Source organism: Radiomyces spectabilis (assembly GCF_025331425.1).
Source record: "Radiomyces spectabilis strain NRRL 2753 chromosome Unknown BYT42scaffold_3, whole genome shotgun sequence".
NCBI lineage: Eukaryota > Fungi > Mucoromycota > Mucoromycetes > Mucorales > Radiomycetaceae > Radiomyces > Radiomyces spectabilis.
Genome location: NW_026251928.1, coordinates 170,819 through 188,886, shown reverse-complemented (window position 1 = coordinate 188,886; position 18,068 = coordinate 170,819). Strand labels below are relative to the sequence as shown.

General features: G+C 43.7%; 6 protein-coding genes across 6 annotated transcripts; 4 read left to right on the top strand and 2 right to left on the bottom strand.

The window, feature by feature from the left end:
• The first annotated feature begins 1,081 nt into the window (after positions 1 to 1,081).
• Positions 1,082 to 3,975, top strand: BYT42DRAFT_558606 (CP2 transcription factor-domain-containing protein). Its single transcript, XM_051567012.1, has 8 exons — positions 1,082 to 1,432; positions 1,504 to 1,686; positions 1,969 to 1,994; positions 2,107 to 2,163; positions 2,234 to 2,404; positions 2,474 to 2,712; positions 2,787 to 3,141; positions 3,216 to 3,975. Exons 1-8 carry the CDS (start codon positions 1,344 to 1,346, stop codon positions 3,491 to 3,493), a joined length of 1,398 nt encoding a protein of 465 aa, XP_051425817.1. The 5' UTR covers positions 1,082 to 1,343; the 3' UTR covers positions 3,494 to 3,975.
• Positions 3,976 to 9,700: 5,725 nt separating this feature from the next.
• On the top strand, positions 9,701 to 10,725 carry BYT42DRAFT_602633 (uncharacterized protein; the record flags this gene model as incomplete). Its single annotated transcript, XM_051571056.1, has 3 exons — positions 9,701 to 9,807; positions 10,007 to 10,108; positions 10,462 to 10,725. Exons 1-3 carry the CDS (start codon positions 9,766 to 9,768, stop codon positions 10,723 to 10,725), a joined length of 408 nt encoding a protein of 135 aa, XP_051425816.1. The 5' UTR covers positions 9,701 to 9,765.
• A 154-nt stretch (positions 10,726 to 10,879) lies between these two features.
• Positions 10,880 to 11,071, top strand: BYT42DRAFT_484421 (uncharacterized protein; the record flags this gene model as incomplete). Its single annotated transcript, XM_051563734.1, has 1 exon — positions 10,880 to 11,071. A coding segment is annotated over one exon (192 nt), but the record flags the coding sequence as incomplete, so codon positions are not given.
• Positions 11,072 to 11,785: 714 nt separating this feature from the next.
• On the top strand, positions 11,786 to 12,082 carry BYT42DRAFT_558601 (uncharacterized protein; the record flags this gene model as incomplete). The annotated part of the gene is made up of 1 exon (XM_051567011.1): positions 11,786 to 12,082. A coding segment is annotated over one exon (160 nt), but the record flags the coding sequence as incomplete, so codon positions are not given.
• Positions 12,083 to 13,633: 1,551 nt separating this feature from the next.
• BYT42DRAFT_543383 (uncharacterized protein) lies at positions 13,634 to 14,781 on the bottom strand (the record flags this gene model as incomplete). Its single annotated transcript, XM_051565686.1, has 4 exons — positions 13,634 to 13,740; positions 13,806 to 14,099; positions 14,159 to 14,428; positions 14,490 to 14,781. The coding sequence occupies 4 exons, from the start codon at positions 14,779 to 14,781 to the stop codon at positions 13,634 to 13,636; spliced, it is 963 nt and encodes a 320-aa protein (XP_051425813.1).
• A 723-nt stretch (positions 14,782 to 15,504) lies between these two features.
• BYT42DRAFT_558582 (3-hydroxyisobutyrate dehydrogenase) lies at positions 15,505 to 17,080 on the bottom strand. The gene is made up of 4 exons (XM_051567010.1): positions 16,957 to 17,080; positions 16,776 to 16,895; positions 16,379 to 16,712; positions 15,505 to 16,312 (listed from the first exon to the last, which is right to left on the bottom strand). The coding sequence occupies exons 2-4, from the start codon at positions 16,818 to 16,820 to the stop codon at positions 15,753 to 15,755; spliced, it is 939 nt and encodes a 312-aa protein (XP_051425812.1). The 5' UTR covers positions 16,821 to 16,895; positions 16,957 to 17,080; the 3' UTR covers positions 15,505 to 15,752.
• Between the last annotated feature and the right edge of the window lie 988 nt (positions 17,081 to 18,068).

Here is an 18,068-nt window from a genome sequence, read left to right as displayed (position 1 = left end):
AGCATTGCCTCGGTTACTGTTGTAACTTATACTTTAATAACAGCTATTGCAAGGACTTTTTTTGCGCCATCCATTTTTTCCGCTATTACTGCTCAAGGATACAGGGCTAAAGCTTTGATATGCAGCCTCTCATCTTTTTACTGTTCACCTTTAATGCATGTTGGATTTAAGGTATTTTCGTCCACACTTCTATTTTGAATTCCTAAACATGTATTTTTTATAAGGTGGTTTCCTGCAAAAATAATCAACTGCGTGGCGTTATATAATTATTCATGTGCAATTCTAAGGATATGGAGTGAAATGCAATAAAGGACGTGCAAAAACAATACGGAGTTGGTTAATACAGCAAAAGATTGCTCACATGAGTTATTAAAGTAGCCTTGTCTAACAGGCGCTAAATAAGATTAGAAGTGAAAAAATAAATGTATTAAAGGCAATATGCAGAAAGGAACGATGATGGATCATATAGAATAGAAGCATGATAGAAGACCGACCCGTAGATGTGATCGACAACGTGCTACAGTTACGATCTGGGATGAGAACAGCCATCCTATAAGGTTATCGAGAAATAAAAATGGTCTGATTATTGATTAAAGTTTACAACATCAATCCAGTAGCGACACAGCTGTACCACTTTCCGATTCTCGGATCCCAAGAAGTAGAATCAGGTTAAAAAAAAAAGGGAAAGCCGAAGGATAGCCATTATTGGCTAAACCGAAGATTGTACTGCATCAGCCTATCGATTGAGGGTTTTAAAAAACAAAAAACTCAACAACATTGTAACACACCAAGATAGAGCACAGACAAAAGGCAAAACTGTGCTCAACAGCGACGAGATCCCTCTGTAAGAAATGGTGATACGAAATGTCAATAAATGACAAAATATACTGTCAGGCCATAAACTAGCTGGAATAAATGAAATGTTGCCACAGAAAAAAAAACAAGGTTACAAAAAGAGACTGCACGGTTCATCCCTTGGGGCTTTGATATGAGGAAAATGCCAAAAAAAACAAAAATTCTGAGTAGTGAAAGAAAATTACCAGATTGAGTCCAAACTCCAGGATGGTCAAGTAAATGAACAACAAGCATAAACAACAGTAAAAACGGTTGATACGCAAAGTCTATTTATTGGCAACGATAAGCAACGGTTCCCTCCCCCTTTCTCTTCCTTTTTGTTTTGCAGTTATTATTATCTCTTTACTCATTTTCCTTTTTATCTGTCTACTTTCTCTTTAACTTCTTGTATTAAACCTGTCAAGTAAAGGTATTTTTGTCACTTCTTTCCCAGAAACATGGCAAAATCATTATCCACAGTCATATTTATTTTTTTCGTTAGTTAAATCATGCTTGTGAACTCTTCCTTCCGTCATTATCCATACGTGTCTCCTCCTTCTTTCCAATCATCACCGCCCTCGCAACTATACATGGATGGGTAAGCAACTCGCCCACGCAAATGGCAAGCAAAGATATAATAACGACTTGAGTAATTTTTTATCGTTCTAGAGTACCGTGTCATTTGATTTCCTCATCAAATCATTCTAGTCCCACGTCCTTGAGTCCTACGCACAGTCCCTCAGTGCACGGATTTCCTAGTTTGCAACACCCATATTCGTCACCGCCGCAGTCATCACCTTCAGCTTTATTCATGGTGCCATCACCTCCGGCTAGTTGTTTGTCGACCACAAAGTGAGTACCCAGATCTTCATCTCTCATGGTTTTGGCATCGCCGATGTACCGAGCTTCCTTGTGTAACCCATGCGTTGCATGCTTATTGAAAGAGGGTGCGGAGAGGGGTTAAAAGGATGACGGCCCATTTCCGGGGGACGTTAAACAAGGGGGAAAAATTCATCATCGCTGATGTTGAAATAAAGGGGGTGAAAAATTTAAAGGAATATCCATCCTCAGAAGCACGGTGATCGGTGGAAAAACATTGTTCTTTGATTGGTATTGACCATTTTCTTATTGTAGTATCCGCTATGAAGTTATCCTTGAAGGTATGATATAACAATAGATAAATATCAAAAAGCCATGGCAAAGAAGAAGAAAAAAAAAAGGCAAGAACGATAACATACTCACCGAAAAAAAAAATTCGTTCTTTTTTTACAGCACCTACAGCAGCAGCACAAAAGGCCGAGGAGTCACCTTTGACTTACCTTAACAAAGGTAACACAAAAAAGAAACTCTGAATCTTCCATGTTTCCCTTCCGATTGACACATTTTCTGTTTATTGTAGGTCAATTTTACAATATATCGTTGAAAGATATGGAAGGGTACAATGGGAACATCACCAGTACGCTGATTATCATGTTCCATGACGAAAACCATCGAAAAGTTGCCAGTAACTACTGGAAATTCTGGAAAAGCCAACAAAAAGATGGTGTCAATGCACGAGCCGTTGATCTCGGTAAGCATGATCGTTTTAGGCAATTTGCAGAACAAACAAAAATTAAACTGTTGGACTTGTACTATTCAGATGTGAGCCGCTCAAAAGGTATCCAAAATGTCGAATGCAAATACTTTGATCGTGTTACGTTCCAATGGAACGGCAATAAGGGAGCCTCGGTTAATATCCGGTTCAACTGCCTGTCGACCGACTTCTCACGAATCAAGGGCGTCAAAGGTATTCCTTTACGCTTACATATGGAAAGCCATGCTGCTTCTCCCGAAGTTCTCGAAAAGACTTATTGCAGAATCAAGCTATTTCGTGATAAAGTAAGAAAAATGACAACCCATGAGAATGTTCTTTGAGTTGACTCGATTTTTACTCTTTCCGTTAATTGGCATAGGGTGCAGAACGCAAGAACAAAGACGATGCCAAGTATATTGAGAGACAACTGGAGAAACTACGAGGAAAGAATGGAGAAGCTCACCCTTTGTGGTTGACTCATTCTCAAACACAAGCTTTCACCCTATTTCGTGAAATTCCCGCTTCTGCCACTGAAGAAAAGAATCTCCTTCTACCCAACGAAAGTCCACAAGCCATGACACTCCCTCCGCCAACAGTTCCATGTCGTGGCATCAAGCGCCCTTCGTGCTCGCCCGCTGAGGAGGATGTACAGTTCCATCCTAGTCTTCGGTATATGATGCCCAGTCTCGACGTCGATCCTACCTATATACCACAGTGCCGACGTCGTATTGCCAGTAAGTAGCACACACGTTTCTTCTTTTTTCTTTTCGTACGTGAATAGCTTATGCATCCGTCTTAAACTTTTTAGAACTCAGCATCTTTGTACGCTTCGGAAACAGCGATGTACACCGTGCTGTGTATCTTGAACACTTGACCGTGCAAGAACTCATCCAAAAGATTGCCGAAAAAATGAACCTTAACAGACAAGTTACGGACGTGATTCGCCATGTTTCCACCCAAAAGAAAGATCATCTCGTCGTTTCGGTAGATGATGCTATGGTTGAAGATATCCCAGAACAACAAGATATGGAGATTGACACAAAACTTAACGATGACGGTGCCTTAACCCTCATTCTTCGCTATTAGTCGCCATTGCATCATGCTTTTTTTTCTCTTTTTCTTCCTTTTGATTGTCTTCATTTCGCCTGCTATTTCACCACGGGTTTGTTTATTGTATACAGATGCACCACCAATGTTATTTCTATCCATGTAATTTCCAGTCCTTCTGTGTTTTCTTTCTTTCATCCTTTGTTAACGCTCGTACATAAGTTTTCCATTCTATGCATATCACCTACTTTTTATCGTTCATTTTTTTCTTTGATTAGGTGAATAAAACAAATATCCATGTTCTTCTTTTTGCTGGCACAAAAAAAAGGCACTTGTCAACCAACTACCGATGTTCGAACACCAAAATGATGATTTACAAATAAATGCAGTTATTTTTATTAATTGACATTTTAAAAGGTTTATTGGCCACCCATTTCCTTGGCGAGTTCTTCGGCACGCTTCTGGACATCGCTGATATCACCCTGCATGTAGAAAGCGGATTCGGGAAGAGCATCGTGCTTGCCGTCCAAAATTTCCTTGAAAGAACGGATGGTATCCTGGAGCTTGACGAGACGACCTTCGTAACCAGTGAAGACTTGGGCCACAGCGAAAGGCTGGGACAAGAAACGCTGGATCTTACGGGCACGTTCGACAACGAGCTTATCTTCTTCGGACAATTCATCCATACCCAAAATGGCAATGATATCCTGGAGCGACTTGTAGTTCTGCAAGATCTGTTGGACATCGGTGGCGACCTTGTAGTGCTCTTGACCGACGATACGGGGATCCAAGATACGGGACTTGGAATCCAAGGGATCGACAGCGGGGTAGATACCCAATTCAGCAATGGAACGCGACAACACAGTGGTGGCGTCCAAATGGGCGAAAGTGGTGGCGGGAGCAGGATCGGTCAAATCGTCAGCGGGGACATAGACGGCCTGAACAGAGGTAATGGAACCGTTCTTGGTAGTGGTAATACGTTCTTGCATACCACCCATGTCGGTAGACAAAGTAGGCTGGTAACCGACAGCGGAGGGAATACGACCCAACAAGGCGGACACTTCAGAACCGGCTTGGGTGAATCTGAAAATGTTATCAATGAAGAGCAACACATCCTGGCCTTCTTCATCACGGAAGTATTCGGCAATGGTCAAACCGGTCAAAGCGACACGGGCACGAGCTCCTGGAGGTTCGTTCATCTGACCAAACACCAAAGCACACTTGGAATCACCGTCGAGCTTGATGACACCGGTTTCCATCATTTCGTGGTACAAATCGTTACCCTCACGCGTACGTTCACCGACACCACAGAAAATGGAGTAACCACCGTGGGCCTTGGCGATGTTGTTGATCAATTCCTGAATCAACACAGTCTTACCGACACCAGCACCACCGAAAAGACCAATCTTACCACCACGAGCGTAGGGAGCCAACAAATCGACGACCTTGATACCAGTCTCGAGAATTTCGGGAGTGGGAGATTGTTCAATGAATTCGGGAGCATCGGCGTGAATGGGACGATGAGCCTTGGCCTTGATAGGACCACGCTCGTCAATGGGCTCACCAATGACGTTGATAATACGACCGAGGACTTCCTTGCCAACAGGAATGGTGATGGGAGCACCAGTATCGACGACCTTTTGGCCACGGACGAGACCTTCAGTACCGTCCATAGCAATGGTACGAACGGTGTTCTCACCCAAGTGCTGGGCAACTTCAAGAACGAGACGGCCACCAGCGTGATCCTTCACTTCGAGAGCGTTCAAAATGGCGGGAAGATTTTCCTGTTCGAACTGGACATCGACAACGGCACCGATAACCGAGCTATATGTAAAAAAGGGAAACGATTCGTAGGTGGTTAATTATCAAGAAGCGATAATCAAAATGTTTAACATTCGACAATTTACCGAATGCGACCAGCAGAAGTAGCTTCGGTAGCATAGTCGCGGACTAGAGAAGAAGAAATTCAGGTCAATATCGAGCGCGATGAAGAGATCGAGATGAAACGTCAAGGAGTTGCGTCGTACCTTTCAAAGCAGTCTGAGCACCGAGAGGTCTAGAAGCGAGACGAGCGACGTTGGCGGTCTGAGCGCGGAAAGCGCTAGAGGCGACGTGACCAAGGGCACGGGAAATGTACATGGCAATGGGCTACACCGCAAGAATATAGGAGAAGGAGGTGCGATTTTTTTTTGTTTATTTGAGTTGTTTATTTTACAGGGTTTTTTTTCCCTAATTTTGCGGCAATGTCCACGAACTAAAGAAATCCAATCAATCAATAGCGCTTTTTGAAATCCAATTTTACTATAACTTTGACAGACAAAACAGAGTTTTTTGAGGCAGGTGCGGATTCAATAAAAACGTCGAATCAGTATTTCAGGCACCAAAGCAAACATGGAATATGGTCTTACCGTAAACAGCAGCCGTCTTCACTACGGCGCATGTTGGAATATACTGGCCACCCCTCGCTTGAAGGGGTGATGGATTCTATATGAGCATTCAACCCAACCCATCCTTAAAGGACTCAAAAGACCAAAAGCCAGACAGTATCAGATCAAAGCCATCAATTTATCAAATATATCACATGCTGTGTATTTTGCCAGCAAGCATAATTTTTGGTTTCTCCCTCGAAAAAAGAAGGACATGTTCCGTTTTGACATCTATATGAAATGGAGTTGCTCTCTTTCTTTTTTTCTTTCTATCACCTTACAGTACCTCATTAATGCATATCATTGATCCATCATCTAACAAGCAAAAACCAGGGTTTAACAGCGCAAGACATCATATTATTCAAGAAACAAAGGAAAAAGAGATTGACGGAGGAAAACCGTTTGCGTGAACAATCCGAAAGACAGGACGAAGGTACGTAATATGCTATCTTGGACGCTTACGGATGGGGGGCTGCGGTTGAACCATAATGGTAGTTTGCAAAAAAATGCAACGTAGCGGTCATAAAGATGCACGAAGTTGGGATTGTCCATTTAACAGTAAGTAAAGCTGCAGTTTTATACGGGTATCATAACCTTCATTCTCATCCTACAAAGAAAAACAATTACAAGCGCAAAAATGAAGACGCCCAAAAAAAAAAGAGATGCCAACAAAAGGCGCAAACGGGAAGCACAAGGGCGAAAAGCCGACCCATGCAAGAAATGCACTGACGAAGAGATTTACGACCCTGAGGGCATTCCTCACACCACCAGTCGGACCCCACGTTGTCTATCCATGAATTCTTTACTCCAAGGGGACCTTTCCCAGAGGCTTCGAGGACAACACAGGCGATTTGTGGTCAAAATCGGCCTCGCGAAAATTTTGAACTTGAACGAATCGTTGACGTTGTACGAGAAGTGGCCATAAAATCCATGCTGTTCGCGAACAGTTTCCTTTTGTACCTTGGACAATCCCATGAACGAGTTACCGATCGTTTTTTTCTCGCAACCATTTTTTTATGCATGCCAACAGCTCGTTTTGGGAAAGCCAGTGACTAACAACAGTGACTAACAACAACTTACCCATTGCCCAAATGACCCGCATTTTTGAAGAGCTCTCGACAACCATTCCTTGCGTGAAAATATCCCCACGTTTCGCAGATCAAAACATCATATACGCGAACGTACTTTCTTATCAAGCACAACAGTCAGCGACATCTTTGTCAACAACATAGTTGAGCCTTTTGTGAGCAGAGCGAAGCGCTATTTCTTCGTCCGAATCCGAATGCTACTACCGGTAAGCTAGGAAGTTGATGGATATTGATCCATCACTTATTTTCAATGAGATAGGATCTCGATGAGCGCCAAGCATGGCGTTTTTGCCGCATACATTTACAGTTGTATGACACCAGAGCCTGCCGATTGGCCTGAAGATATGGAGCATACTGCCGCCTTAGATATCATGATTGGCGAGGCTCTCGAAAGCACAGAACTTCCTCTCTCCCTCTTGGTCACAGAAGAAAACCTCACGCGCAACCCTGGCCCGTTTTTCAGATTCCTTCATTTCGCGCTATCAGTCATTGAACTGTGCAACGATCTAAAAATATATGCTGCTTGTGAACCACAGTCAGAAGTCGCGCCTCGTTGATTATATTCACCAAAGGTGATGATCGAAGGTCTGATCCAAGGTGATCCAACTGGATCAAAGGTGAGACCATGCGATCATTGGATCTAACGTGATCGACCAAATGTGCAATTGACCCAATGTCCAAGGTGACCAAAGGTGATCCAACTGGATCAGTCAAGGTGATCCAACTGGATCAGCCAAGGTGACCAACTGGATCAGTCAAGGTGATCCAACTGGATCAGCCAAGGTGACCAACTGGATCAGTCAAGGTGATCCAACTGGATCAGCCAAGGTGATCCAACTGGATCAGCCAAGGTGATCCAACTGGATCAGTCAAGGTGATCCAACTGGATCAGTCAAGGTGATCCAACTGGATCAGTCAAGGTGATCCAACTGGATCAGTCAAGGTGATCCAACTGGATCAGTCAAGGTGATCCAACTGGATCAGTCAAGGTGATCCAACTGGATCAGTCAAGGTGATCCAACTGGATCAGTCAAGGTGATCCAACTGGATCAGTCAAGGTGATCCAACTGGATCAGTCAAGGTGATCCAACTGGATCAGTCAAGGTGATCCAACTGGATCAGTCAAGGTGATCCAACTGGATCAGTCAAGGTGATCCAACTGGATCAGTCAAGGTGATCCAACTGGATCAGTCAAGGTGATCCAACTGGATCAGTCAAGGTGATCCAACTGGATCAGTCAAGGTGATCCAACTGGATCAGTCAAGGTGATCCAACTGGATCAGTCAAGGTGATCCAACTGGATCAGTCAAGGTGATCCAACTGGATCAGTCAAGGTGATCCAACTGGATCAGTCAAGGTGATCCAACTGGATCAGTCAAGGTGATCCAACTGGATCAGTCAAGGTGATCCAACTGGATCAGTCAAGGTGATCTTGATCGACATTGCAAGTGAGAGTGAGCAAGGACCAAGTCCGCCTTCCCAAAACATCCCAAGCCAAGACGGAGCCTCCACCGTACTTTGGGTTTCGAGCATATGCTGCTCCAGGTATGTTTCGTTGGCTTTTCTGACAACGCGGATACATCCATAGTTGCCAATCACCCGGAATCGCGATTCGTCCGATCAAATCACAGATCTTCACTGCTCCAACGTCCAGTCGACCTTCCTCTGCACTATCTTAGGCGGTTTGCCTTCTGCTTGTTGTCTAATCAGTTTTTATCCGTGGCTGTTTGGTGCATTCCTTAGCAAATCAAAGGCGTTTAAAGGAGACTCCGGGACTTGAAAAAGCAATTTTTTGGACCTTGATACTATCGATACTTATGCTGCTTAAGCTGCAAGAAATTTTCGGAAGAGCATACCGTAAACTTGACGGGATGAGATCCGATGTGATTCTAGGAGAACAAATTCGGGCATCGAGATTGAGTATGCATGATCATGTGGTAAAAACCAAGTGATGCCTATCGCTTCCCCCGGAACGAAGCCTGAAATAAATCTTTTTTGTTTTTTTGGTGGTGATATTGTCGTATTTTTTTAATATCGCCCTTGGCCATGACATGATGTATACTTACGCCACCGAAAACAGCCATCGTACAAAACAAAAGATATATATAATAGTCCACTCATTTATCAATAAAACATCTTCTTATCGTCGTTTACATCTGCACTTTCTGATCCTATCTCGTGGAAACTAATCCGGAGATAGTCTAGAAACGACAATATTTACGATCATGTCGTCGTCAATATTCTGCGCTGGGGTTCCAATGGCCCGATGTTAACGATGAGGTTGACAGGAAAGGATAAAATACGGGAGGATAAGATAATGTTGATTCTTTTGGTTTTCGTGGATATTTATACTTGGGTATTCTAATTATCGATGACAGCATGAGTTACGAAAAGTGAAGGTAACGAGAATGGCGTATCGTGCTCAGAAGGGGATCACAGAAAGATCATGATGTAATAGTTGACCAAAAAGGGAAAATCTTAAGATGATTGGTCGAGGACCAAAAAGGCTACGACAATCATATTCCTCTACGCGTACACGATCTCATCTTATAATAATGCTGAAGGCGGTGATAGTGGCGGCATTGCTATTAACGGAGCATTTTTTATTTCATACAATCAATTCTGGTGATGGGAATGATTAGCCTCTTATCATCATTCATCAATTTTCTTTGTTCCAGTTCTCGCTTTGACTCAGATTCTTTGTTAAATTTTCAGGCCTTGCTTTTTTTTTTATGAAAACTGAGGAATATCCGAACAAAACACCTGTCCCTATCTGCTTTTTGCTGTCTTCGCTCTCATGTTGTATTCCGTTCTAGTCTATTCTTTATCCAGTAGAGAGGTAGATTACGTATCTAAAGGAGCTTATATTTGATACACAGCAGCTCTTAAAACTATGAAATTTATCCGTGTTTATTGTAAGAACGCCGATCCAATCATTTCCCCATAGATCGTACATTTATTGTGCACAACGAATAAGGTTCCGTCATCGCTTATAAAAGCACTTGAAGAATCATCATTAAAAAAATCCATCTTTCTAGCGCTTTCCTCAAGCATCCACTTCTGTTCTTTACATCTTTAACGACATCCTTCTCCATTTTTCGCCCTTTCTAAAAGAGAACAACCACTTCAACAAGGAGGCCGTAAGTCTCCTTCCCGCCTTAGAGTTGTGATTTTACTTCTAAGCATGATTTCCAGTATTTTATTTTTTTCAAATCGATCAGCTCCATGGACGAAGAGCTGCCAGGCACTCCGGGAGGTATGTCGATGACACTGTCTCTCTTGCTTTTGGTGACCGCATCTTGGCTGTCGGTGCTCCATCTTCGGTCTTGGTTGGGACGAACAGTACCTTGACGCTCTTCATGATTTTGTGGAGATCGTTCATTATACCACTTTCCATGCCTCTCCAAATTCATCTTCCCCCGACTGCTACCAACGGAAGATATACGAGAGTACCTCAACAGAGAGTTTTTTGCTGAAGTCTGGCTCTCATTAGGGGGACTATGGGCGAAGAGAGGCTGGTCGAAGAACTGGCCTGTTTCGAGCTCAATTTGGCCACCACTTGGACGAATATCTCGAGATCACCGGGTACAGACGACCTAGCTTCAAGTTCGCTCAACAAACAGCTTTATATGGAGATGCCAAGATCTATGTTGCCTACATGAACAATGTGCAGATGAGATTTGGACAACACCTTCGCCGTGCCGTCAATGTCTTGCTGGATGTTCGCCACGGAAAGCAGAGATGCGACGCGTACTAGTTGCTCAGGGTTTGCAAGAAGATCGAATCCATCAACTAATCATCGTCCCCGCGAGAAAATTCAATGAGGCGATCAAGAGCCGATCGGTGAATAGAGAGACCATCCCTCAGAATCTCCCTATCTACATGAACGCTTACAACGCCCTCCAGTCTGCTTGGACGCTTACGATAGAGACTATCGGTTTGGTGAAGACAACATCTATTACGATGTCAAGGTCCATCTGGATAACCATTTCGAAGCTTTCAATCAACTGATTCGACTTTTCTCCCCACTTGGGCAGCGTTTCTTCAATTGCTTTCATCTCCGGCGCTCATGGTCACCCTGCTATGTCCAGATCGAGAGCAAAGTCCTGTGCCAAAACATCATGGGGCAAAACCGGGTGAGTGAGGCTGACAAGCTCTCTTATTGGAGCTAGGTGGTCAATTTAGATGCCCCAGTAACCAGGAGGAGATGGTGAGCTTCAATTCCGTGGCACCGTCCAAATCTACGGTGTAGGGGTTAACCGTTCTGAAGAAGAGGTTCGATCGACAAGGAAGATACATGACAAGGTTCACCACAGTGAAAGAAGTCAGCAAGTATGTTACCGACCTGGCCGTTCACGAGCTCTAAGCCATGTCGGGTCAATGTGTCGTGATGGATCCAGGAAGAAGAGATGTTGTTTTGTATACACGAAGACTTTACCAAGACGGAGCCCATCAAGTTCTGATACGAAGCAGCACCAAGAAAAGATGTGGCAAGACCAAAACGTACCGTCGAATCTTGCAATATCTCAAAGCCCAAGCTCCTAAAGTTCTTGAAGCCGAATAGGTCCTATCGCAACACTCGAGCCGCATTGTCTCCATCGACGATATGTCGTCTACCTCGAGACCAATCCGATCAATCCCAGGTCTTGAATGAATTCTACGGAGACCCATCACGAACTATGCCATCGAGAATCTGTTGTTCCGGAAACTTCGGCTCTGCACATATATCAACGAGAAAAAGGCAAATCAACAGCTCATCCGAGATTTGACCGATACTTTTGGTGAATACGCCGTACTGGTCTGCTCCAAACACGTACCATGAGCCAATCTGTGGGTTTTAGGAGACTTTTGGTGAAGCATGGATTCCGCGTCCTGGTTATTGACGAGTTCAAAACCAGCAAGTGTTGCCCGACCTGCCGTACGGAAAGCCTCAAGTCATTTAAACTAGTTCCAAATCCACGACCTTACCGACGATAACAAAATTCTTTGGTTCTTTGCCATAGTCTTCTAAGGTAGGGTTACGCATTTCATGCCAAAGAAAAAAACCTTAAGCAAATTACTAATAATATTTTCATTTCGGTTAAGATGTACCAATCAAACTTGTACGAGGGACCATGCAAAGCTAAGGATTTGAATTAGTTTGTGGAACCGCGACGTGGCAGCTTGCTTGAACATGGTTCATATCCTACGCAGGCTTCGAACTCATGTTACTGTATCGAAGAGGTTTCGCCGAGGTGGATCTTCAAGACGTCGAAGAGAAGAAGAACCACAGCAGCCAAGAACGCGACGTCGTCTTAATTGATCCAGAGCGGTTATCGCCACTCTTATCCGAAATACACTTAATTGGTAGGTTATCGCAGAAAGTAGATATAATGCTTCGAAAACTAACATCCATTCTCTTCCTCTATGTTTCAACTAAATTCAACTCTTTGGTTTCGATGTGATGTTTTCTTACGTCTTTTTTTTTTGTATTGCCATTCTTTTTTGGTTTTTTGGTTTCTTTTTTTCATAATTTGCGATTTCTGGCAACTTTTAAATTCCTGCGGTGACTTCTGGAATAAGTGTACACGATCCTCGAACAGTAATAGCCATATTGGTCATCGATGCAATTTCTTGCGCATGAGAAAGTGGGGTTACTAGAAGGCTGTTCGAACAGTGTCATAAACGGTTTCACTTCTTTCGTCATCTTCGAGTGCGCTACGGAAACGTTGGGTCTGATCGGTGTTTACTGGGCAGCGTATCCGTACTAATTTGGTTTTGACGGAAAATACTGGTAATAGACTGCTTGCCATGGTGTATTGGAATGCGAAAGCATATCGGAGCGATTTGACAAAGGATCAGCCTTTGGAATTTTCGAGCATGGCCGATAGGCGACGATAAATATGTTTTACTAAGCACGGTGGACCACTGGGCAATGACAACGACTGAGATCTTGGTGGATATGAAGTGATCAGTGAATTCCGTAACGATTACCATAGCCTGAATGAAACAATATTATATTGGACCATTGGAATATTTTTGGATGCACAGACAAGAAAGGCGAAATCATTTTAAGCTCGATGATGGTTCTGCCAGTTCGTGACCTTTTTGCTTTCTGTTCTCATCAATAGAGTTTGCCCAACTCCGTCGTGACTGTATCGAGCGCTAGAACAGGTGTACCTGACCAAAAGTATTATTTCAACCCCCGTGTTCCCTCTGACATCACTTTTGGTTGTTTCTCCTTCTGGCCGTTCGCTACGAACTCTCTTTCACTACTGCCGCTCGTCTGGATCATTTGCTCACTAGTCAATATCCTCCCGTCCCTCTACTTTTTCTATACATCTACTGCACACTGTTCATGCGACGTGCGCAGCAAATAAAATCCTGGAGCTCCGCTCCCCCACCAAAAAATTACGCCAACGCGAAGTTCGAGGCCGAGTCAAGAGCGACCTGTATAAGAACGAGGTGAAGTACAGCAACGGAAATAAATTTATTTAAGCACCACGCTTTACCGGTGCTTTTCGGCAGTCGAATTTTTTTCTCTCCTCTTCTTTTTTCAGAAGGTTATGTCGTGGTATGATATCAATACCATTCTCTGTTTCAACGACAATTTCTCGTATTTGTCTGTATTTTCTAAAGATTCATTCAGAACTTGTTTTTGACTTGAGGAGGGATAAGGACCATGCTTACTTGATAAAATGGTGGATATCGGAAACGTTTGTTGAAAGACCTGCATAGTCAAGGATGACTAAACGTATAGGCTGCTGCTTCGTGTTTAAACGGACAATGAGGTCTGTGGATAACAAGTACGGATTACTTATGTCTTACCCTATACGAAATAGACCGTGGAATTCTTACCTTGCATGGTTCCTTTGATGAATTTAAGGTTATTTATGATATCTGGTTCGTCTTTCAGGTCCCTCTCGTCGAACCGGTCGTAGGCATAACATGAGGGTGAGACGAAGATTTTGGCACATCGGTACCTTGTCCGCAATTTGTTGATCATGAGTTGCAAACAGCGGACTCTGACGGCGCACGATTCTTTTCCCGGCGATTTGCGCGCGTAGCCGACCGTTACGAGATCCGCGCCAGCTTTCTTAAGATATTTCAGGTACTTTTTATGGGAGCTCACACGGTCCCTTTGTATGTAATCTGCAAACGTAAAACAAGTTACAGACATAAACCCGCCCAAGACAAGATCTATTACGCACCTTGGAACTTCGTTTTCATTACATAAGCCCACCTTCCACGCTCAACTTTTCCGTTGATTCTGTGTCTAGTCGTACTTCCTAGCCATCCGTCCCGTCCAATCCAGTGACTGACTGTTTCCGTTGTGACTTGCACATGGAAATGGTGGGTTATAATGTCCTTGATGACGTCGGAGGTGACAAACTTCTTGTCGAATAATTCTGGGTTCACCGGTTCCTCCAAGGAAATGTATGCTTTCAGTTGATTCACAACGGAGTGCATGTTGAATGCTGCTATGGTTGGCGTAAGCACACAATAACAAACGAATAAAATAACGGCAATCAAATATCTTACCGGCTTCTTCCTCCTCAGTTGAGCTCCCGCTGCTCTCGGACTCTGGTTCGGGTGAATTTTCGCGGCTCGTTGATGGTGTCTCAGGATAGTCATGGAACCGGAAAACGTTTTGCTGTTTCACGGCCTTGCCGATCGCAATGGGTTCCAATGGATTGTCATCATCCTTGAACGTAACAGCAAGTGGAGAGCTTTTGAACCATTCTTTACTGGATTTCCTGTTCTCTGGTGTAGGAGGCAGGCCTAAAACAAGGCAGCTCGCTTGTCCCAACGTGAGTCGATTTTTGTTTGACATGAAAAGGTGGAATGAAAGAGATTAGGCGTATATGCGCACACCGCAGCATGCGCACTTCATCATTTGGCGTGACAGTCACGCCAAAGAACTTTGGAGTGCACGCTCTGGCGCGTGGATATGAAATGACTCGGTGCTGAAGATTGAGATCATTCCTTTCCTGAGAAAAGAAATCTGTCACCAAACTTGAGCGTGACCAAGGCTACTGCTTCGAATGCTACCACCAGAACTTTTAACGATCTTGTGCAACTGAACTAAAACGGTGAATTAGCCTCGCGCGAATACTAGCTGCCGATGTCGATGTAACTTTCCAGCGTCGTATGACACTCAACGCCAATGAATCCAGCAAGCGCGAATTCTTGTTTGCTTGCAGGCAAGGTAGTCCATGTAGAACCAATAAAGTCGCAGAAGTCAAGGAGGATGATAAGGGGGATGGAGAGGCCCCGATCGCATCATTATGGGTAAATCAAGCCAGAAAATTGGATGCCCGTTCAGATATCACCCTCACTCATATACAGCTTATGACGGTTTCGCTGTCATCAATCCCGATCCTTCTGTGAATATCAATATTGTTGAAGCAGCACCGTTGCCAGATTTCTCCATTGAGATATATTCCTGCTTCTCTCATAAGGATATGTGTACTAGTGACTTGTCGTTTCCATAACGTATTTGCTCTGCTCCTGCTGAAGCGCAACAAGCTGCCAGCATTAACGACTCATCAAGCAAAGACTGCTGCAAACGTTCAAAGGAAAGTGTATGTTTAGTTATACGAAATGCGCTACCCAAAATAATTTTCTGGATATCAAAAAGAAAGAGACAATCCAACAGAAGAAATAACTGCCAATTTTTCGTTTGTCCTCTCTGAGGATACTTTATAACGTGCATGTTCTCTACGCAGTAGTTTCTTTCTTGGGTTCGGTAGTGTGAGTTGTGTTGCCTTGCTGGATGGATCCCAACCACTGGAAAAAACATTTTTAGTGACCAAAACACGCCTTGGTTTTTTTTCCTTGTGGATTATGTGAATTTACCTGGTAAACACTTGAAAAATCAAGGCTATCGAAATCTTTTGTGACAGCCAGTTCGTTGTAAATTTGAGCAGCAGTGGCACCCAAAGTAGGGTTATTGCTAGCTTGCTGAGCGGCTTTCATAGCGAGTCTCAAATCCTTTGCCATTAACTTGTTGCTAAAACCGCCTGTATAGTTGCGGGTGGCAGGAGCTCCGGGAATCACGCCAGGGTGAGGATTGTAGGTATCTGAACTCCAGCATCGCCCCGAAGAAGCGTTAATGATAGAAGCCAAGAGGTGAGGATCCATACCAAGACGCGTGCCAAGCAGCATAGCTTCCGAGACACCAATCATCGAAATACCAAGCAACATATTATTACACAATTTTGCCACTTGTCCTGTGCCGTTGTCACCACAATAAACCACATTACGTCCCATCCACTCTAAAATGGGTTTGACCGCTCCAAACCCTTCCAGGGAAGGAGCGCCTACCATGAACGTGAGTGTGCCTGCTTCTGCACCAATGATACCTATTTAAAGAACATAAGATAAGCAGGTCGCTATTGAATTTTACCCTACTTCTGCTCAGTATTTACCTCCACTAACGGGAGCATCGAAGGCTTTAGCCTTTTTGCTCATCACATTCTCGGCTAGTTCACGCGCGACACTTGCTTCAATTGTGCTAGAATCAATCAGTACGCTACTTTCGTCAATAGTCTTTGAAAGCGATTGGTAAACGTTTTGAACATGTTGTGATTCAGGAAGCATGGTTATAACAGTGGACGCCTTTTCAGCAATTTCTTCAGGGCACGATGCTGGCTTAACGCCGGGATACTCCTTGGAGAACCTTTCCACGGCACCAGGATTCACATCATAGATATACAATTCTCTTTTGGATTTTTCGGCCAGGTTTTTAGCCATTCCATGTCCCTAAAAAGCGTGTGATAAATAATACAGGCCAGTATAAGCAATGCTTGAAAGAAGATTAATTACCATTTGTCCCAGGCCAATGAATCCAATGGCAGTTTGGCGATCCATCTATGCTCATAACAGAAACCAAGTTACGCTGATATCCCTTCTTCCTTTATTTCAGCAATTCATTACATACGGTGACTAAAAAATGCTCCCATACTTAGTTTCATGAACAATATGCATGGCCTGACGCGGACTTTACCTGCGGATGTTGAGAAAAGGCATCGGGCGGCATTGGCGCGGTGCATGGTCGAGGACAAGCGAAGAGCCTGGGTAGCTACCTTAGAGTAGATCATTATAAAAACTGGAAGTAAAGAATAAAGAAAGATCGAAAGCGATTCAGTCAAACTTTTGTAGACGCCCTGCTGCATCTTATTTTCCCACGGCAAACTTTAGCCCCACCTTTGGTAAATGACCCGGTGACTGCCAGAACATGCTGCACTGACGGAGCTTGAAGTGGCATGAGAAGAAGATCTTCCGATATGATTAGTGCATTACCCTATCGCTTCGGGCATGCAGTCCCTGTCCTAACGAGAAACTGGGTTATGTCGTTCAGCGTCTTGTACAGCTCGAATTTATCTTTCATCAAGACTTTTGTCAATTCGCTCGAGTCTGTTGATAATTTCTTCCGTAAAGTTGGGCCCACTCAATGATTTGAAAATGAGTGCACGGGGAAGATTAAAACGTCCGACTTTGACAAAATATTTTAAACACAATCAATCTGCAACCCGACGCGTTACGTGCCACCCTCTTCCCACCCATTATCATAAACCCAAACTGCCCATTTCCTTCAACCTCATTACGAACTGAAAAAAAAACTTTACGTTGCTACAGACAATTTTGCTTCGAGAATGAATCGAACACGGAAATCAGTCGCGACAGAGATCTGCTACAGATAAACCGAATAACACAGAGCTCGATCAAAGCGGCATATGACGATTTCTTTTCTCAAACTGACAGGTATTGCTTTTGAATAGCCAAGCTTTTACAATGTTTCTTGGAACAATATGTCATATATAATCTTATCATCAGCCATAGATTACGACAGCAGTTGACGATAGGGTGACAATATCGATGGATACGGGTTATTACTCCGATCAACACCTTGGCTCTTTCGATAACCTCTTACTCGCCCGCTAGTGACAGTGGAGAGGATTATAATGCCGACTTGATAGATAGCTACTTTGCTGATCAAAAATAAGGGCGATTCGAATTCTGCGACTGAGATTGTGGTTGATATTCACCAAAATCTGTCGCATGAACACAATGGCGTGAAAATAATTGATCACGCTGACCTGCCGCAAATCACTTATG